This window comes from Cynocephalus volans, chromosome 4 (assembly GCF_027409185.1).
Source record: "Cynocephalus volans isolate mCynVol1 chromosome 4, mCynVol1.pri, whole genome shotgun sequence".
Taxonomy (NCBI): Eukaryota; Metazoa; Chordata; class Mammalia; order Dermoptera; family Cynocephalidae; genus Cynocephalus; species Cynocephalus volans.
This window is the reverse complement of record NC_084463.1, coordinates 48,448,334-48,452,913: the sequence shown is the minus strand read 5'-3', so window position 1 is coordinate 48,452,913 and position 4,580 is coordinate 48,448,334. Positions and strand designations below refer to the sequence as shown.

The window sequence follows — 4,580 nt, the reverse complement described above, 5'->3', positions numbered from 1 at the left end:
GATATATGTATATTAAGGGAAGTATTTTTATCAAGAAAATATGGACTGTGCAACTGTAGCCTTCTGCATAAGTACAATGCAGATTATCTATCCCCGGACAGTTTAATACCTTAGACTAACATGAAATAAACATGATTAAGAAATCCTTCATCATACTGATGTGACATTTACATACTATGCCTATATTTTAAGGTTATAAACCATGGCATACAATGGTAAAACCTTTTTACTGTTCATGCAAGTTTTTCTTGAATTATCCTTACAAGGACTCAAATATAGCCCAAAGCAAAATTTTTATTTGAATAAAAAGGGGTCCATAAGTTTAAATACAGTATAAAATACAGATCTGCAAACACTTAAGATTACTTAAAGTGTTTACATATAGACATAAGAGAACACAATAAAAAAGATCATTGTAATAGGGTAGGAAGAAAATACAGAACCAAATCATCAGAGATTCAGGTCTTTTTCCAAAACAAATAGAACAAAGTGATCGACTGCTGTATGTTATTAGCTATAAATATCTCATCACAAACAAAAGCCAGCGCAGCTTGTGGTGTCACCGGATGTGGTACTCCCTAAAGCACTTGGCATGGACACCCTTCTGGCACTTCTCACAGCGGGTGTTGGTCTGTGAGTGGCAGAGGGCGCACTGGGTTCTCTTGTCCCGGTGAATGATCCAGTGCCCAATCATATCAAAGCGGCTCTCGGTCTCTAGCCGCCGGCTGCGCCTGCCTTGTGAGGACGTGTCAGCGTTGCTCTCCAGATACACACAGGCAATGTATCTCCGGAAGGCGAGGAGGTCCACCTGGGCATCTTGGGAGCAGATCCTGTGCAGCTGCCAAGCATTGTTGAGAGCGGCATCAATGACGTAGCCAATGAAGCTCGAATACCACTTCATGCCCCGGATCTTCACCTTGTACTTGGCAATATTCTGGTCCATCTGGCCGACACCCCCCACCTTCTCCTGATACAGCTTCACCAGAGATGGTTGGTGGACCTGTGTCCGTGCTTTGGCTGCTCCTGAGTGACGGCTAGTCAGCCTCACTGGCTCTATGCCCACAGCATTGGAGCAGATGTTCACCACACTGCCATCGTGCCAGCGGCATACGATGATCTCCTCAGTCTCATCAACTTTGTAATCAAATGCACCCCTCTTCATTTTCTTCAGTTCTTTGGAATCTTTAAGGGGACATCGCTCAGAGTCCTGTATTCATGAACAGTTCCTGTGGCCTTCACCCCCTTTTTCCTCAAAATGGACATCAGTTTAACACTTGTAAAAACCTTGTCAAAAAATATGTGGTATGGCAGAGAGCCACGCTCCTGAAGTGCATCCACAAATTTTATTACCATACTGCCTCCTAGATCCAAGCCCCTGTCTGGCTTGGTGAAGAGTGTGCCCTGAGAGGGCTCAAACCACACCAGGTAGCCTCTGCTGGTTGTCCCACACCAGATCTTATAGCTGAGCCTCACCGACTTCCCAGCATACAGCTGCTTGGACCCCCGGTGTCCAAAGTACTCACACATGGACTCGCCAAAGCTGTAGAACTCTTCCAAGGGCGCATGCTTCTGGAAATTGCAATTCATCCTGATGATGAGAGGCCTGACCTTGGCAAACCTATCACTTTGATCAAGTTCATTGCTATCTGCAAAATGCAAGTATGAGAAGATCAGTTCAAATCCGTCCCTTCTAATTGCATCGGCAACAAGATGATGATGTGAATCAGGAGAAGTTTCCCAAAACATCCTTCTCCTTGGATAGGAGATATACCCACTTAAAATCAAAATGCCCAAAATACACTTCAATTCCTGGGCCATGAGACCCAGGTTGACAATTTTCTGCCATGCATAACGGTTGGTTTCATTAACGATAAAATTAATTGTTCCTTCATCAAAAAACAATTCAAAGAGGCCCACAGGACTCAGTTCCTGGCTTTTGAGATATTCGATATGAGGATCTGATGTCATCCAGCTGCCAAAGTCTGGTCGGATATCTCTTTTGGTCCAAATGCGCTGAGGTTCTACTACTGACCTCTGCCTCTTCTTGGCTGGCTGCAGCTCTAGCTTGTCATTATCTTCCCCTGTGCCAGAATCTTCAGACACAACTGAAGCATGCAGCACACTGCCAGGCAAGTGAGCAGCTCCCCGGCCATCTTCATCGCCTGAGTCCTCATCGGTGAAGTCCCCAGCAGCATTTTCAGGTGGTGCAATGAAAATCTCCTCCCTGCTGCTGTTGGACTCTTCCTCCTTCAGAGCATTCAGAACCTCAAGCAGCTTCACGGACTTCACCTTTGAGTGGGCACCTCTCTGAGCAGTGACCTCTCTGCAACAACAGGAAACAGTCAGGGAGAGACCACACCAGAAAAACAATGCTCCAGCAGGAAAGAGAAGGGCACTCCACTGGAAAGCACCTTAGCTTGAGCAGCCTCACAGATGTGGCACCACCAGGCAAAGCACCAGGTAAGTGAACTTTCCAGATAAACACATGACGCTTTCAAGTGCAGAAGCACTTTAATGACAGGAGGGATTCTAAAGAGGGATTCCTTTCCTTTCCTTCTTAAATAAAGTATTCTAAGTAGAGGATCCTCTCTAGTGAGGAATCCAGATGCTGCTGTTATCTTCCCAGATAATAGTAAACCACTGAGGGGAAGCCCTAGAGTGACACCCATTGCAGTCCCCTCACACTAAGTGGCCCTAGCAGCTCTGCTATTATGCTTGTCTTACCTATCTCTTCCCTTTCTTTTATTTATCTGACACACAGAAGTTTCTCCTGCTTCCCAAATTCTCAAGTCTCCCTACTTGAACTCTCATTACCCAAATTCAAGAACTGAGCAGATTCAGATTTTCAGATGGCTCCCTCACTGATATCTTATTGCATGCTAACTGCAACTCAGGAGCCAAATAGATTTGGAAAACATGCAATCGTCTGCCGTTCAAATTCTTACCCTGTGGACATAGGAACCAAATGGATGGTGAGAGACACAGATGCTCCTTGACTTACAGTGCAGTTATGTTCTGATAAACTCATCCTCAGCTGAAAATATCTTAAGTCAAAACACCTAAACTACTGAATATCATAGCTTAGCTTAGCCTACCTTAAACATGCTCAGAACACTTATATTAGCCTATAGTTAGGCAAAATCATCTAACACAAAGCCTATTTTTTAATAAAGGTTGAATATATCATATAATTTATTGAATACTGTACCGAAAGTGAAAAACAGAATGGTTGTATGAGCACTCAAAGTACAGGTTCTGCTGAACGCATATCGCTTTCGCACTATCATAAAGCTCAAAAATCTTAAGTTGAACAATCCTAACTTTACCATCTGCACTTATATGTAAATGGCACTGATGGTGGGCAGGAGCTGCCCAGGTGCTGGCAGTGAGCAAACTCCACTACTAACCTGCACAGCACTTAGTTCTAATTGGAGGAGACATTCAACAGATCAACAAACAAGTAGCTATGCAGGACAGTGCCATCCTGGATAAGAAAATGAGAATGAAACAAAGAGGTAGAGCTAGGAGTGCTATTTTAGACAGGATAGTAGGGAAAGCTTGCAGGGCAGGGGGCCTGATGGAGGTAAGAGATGAGACCTGCAGACAACTGAAGGCAAGATGTCTCAGGAAGAGAGGAAAAACTGCAGGTGCAAGGCCCTGAGGCTGAAGGGGATAGACATCTGCAGAACAGCAAGGAGGTCGGTGAGGCTGCAGGTGCAGTGAGGACAGGAGAGCAGAGCAGAGGCAGTAGGGACCGGGCCCACAGAGCTTCAGATGCCCTGGCCAGGACTTCCAGTGGTGGTCAGTTGTCACAGGAAACCCCAAGAGGAATGGACAGGGCCACAAGATCTCTGCTGGTCTCACTGCCCAAGCTCCTGCTCTCCCCCAAACCCTCAAATACCTTCTGCACATGGCTGTTCAAACCCTGGGCATGGGGAAGCCTGCAGGGACTGAAGTGGCCCCAGGAGGAACCATCTGGTGTCTTTATAATGAAAGATAAAAAAGTAAGTCATGTTTTCATATCAAGTACAGACGCTGGTGCCTCATGACCACAGCTGTGCCACATGTCCTCCCCTGTCTGCCTCATCTTTTCTCCATTCATCTCCCTTCTCTCTCCTCTCTCCTTCTCTATGCTTCCTAGACACCAACCGGTTAGTGACACCAGCCAAACTAAGGGCTAAAAATGTCACAAACTTGGCCTTTCAAAAACGTACAGGAGTGAAGGCCTTCATAAAGCATCGCATCAGACGGCACTCCTACCTCGAAGCCGAAGCCATGATGAACCGGGAAGACGAGGCCGTCTTTACGGACAGAGTCTAAGCACCTGTGAGACAATAAAAGTCAGATTTTAAAAATCACATCTGAATAAGCAAGGCAATAGGATCTTCTCTACCGGTTAAGGGCAAACATCTCCAGCTTAAGAGTCACCACCAGTCAGAGAGGAAGATATATACATTCACACAGGAAAGGCTGGCTGGTTGACGGGTTAGTCAGAGGGAAAAAGCACAAGCTTCCCTAGCTGAAAATTCTTACGAAAACACACTCTAAAGCAGGGTTTCTCACTGTCAGAACAACTGACA

The 4,580-nt window shown here is 45.5% G+C and overlaps 1 protein-coding gene across 1 annotated transcript; it reads right to left on the bottom strand.

The window, feature by feature from the left end:
• Positions 1-559: 559 nt before the first annotated feature.
• LOC134375617 (piggyBac transposable element-derived protein 2-like) lies at positions 560-4,277 on the bottom strand. The gene is given in 3 exon segments (XM_063094227.1): positions 560-1,201; positions 1,204-2,323; positions 4,261-4,277. Coding segments are annotated over 3 exon segments (1,779 nt in total).
• Between the last annotated feature and the right edge of the window lie 303 nt (positions 4,278-4,580).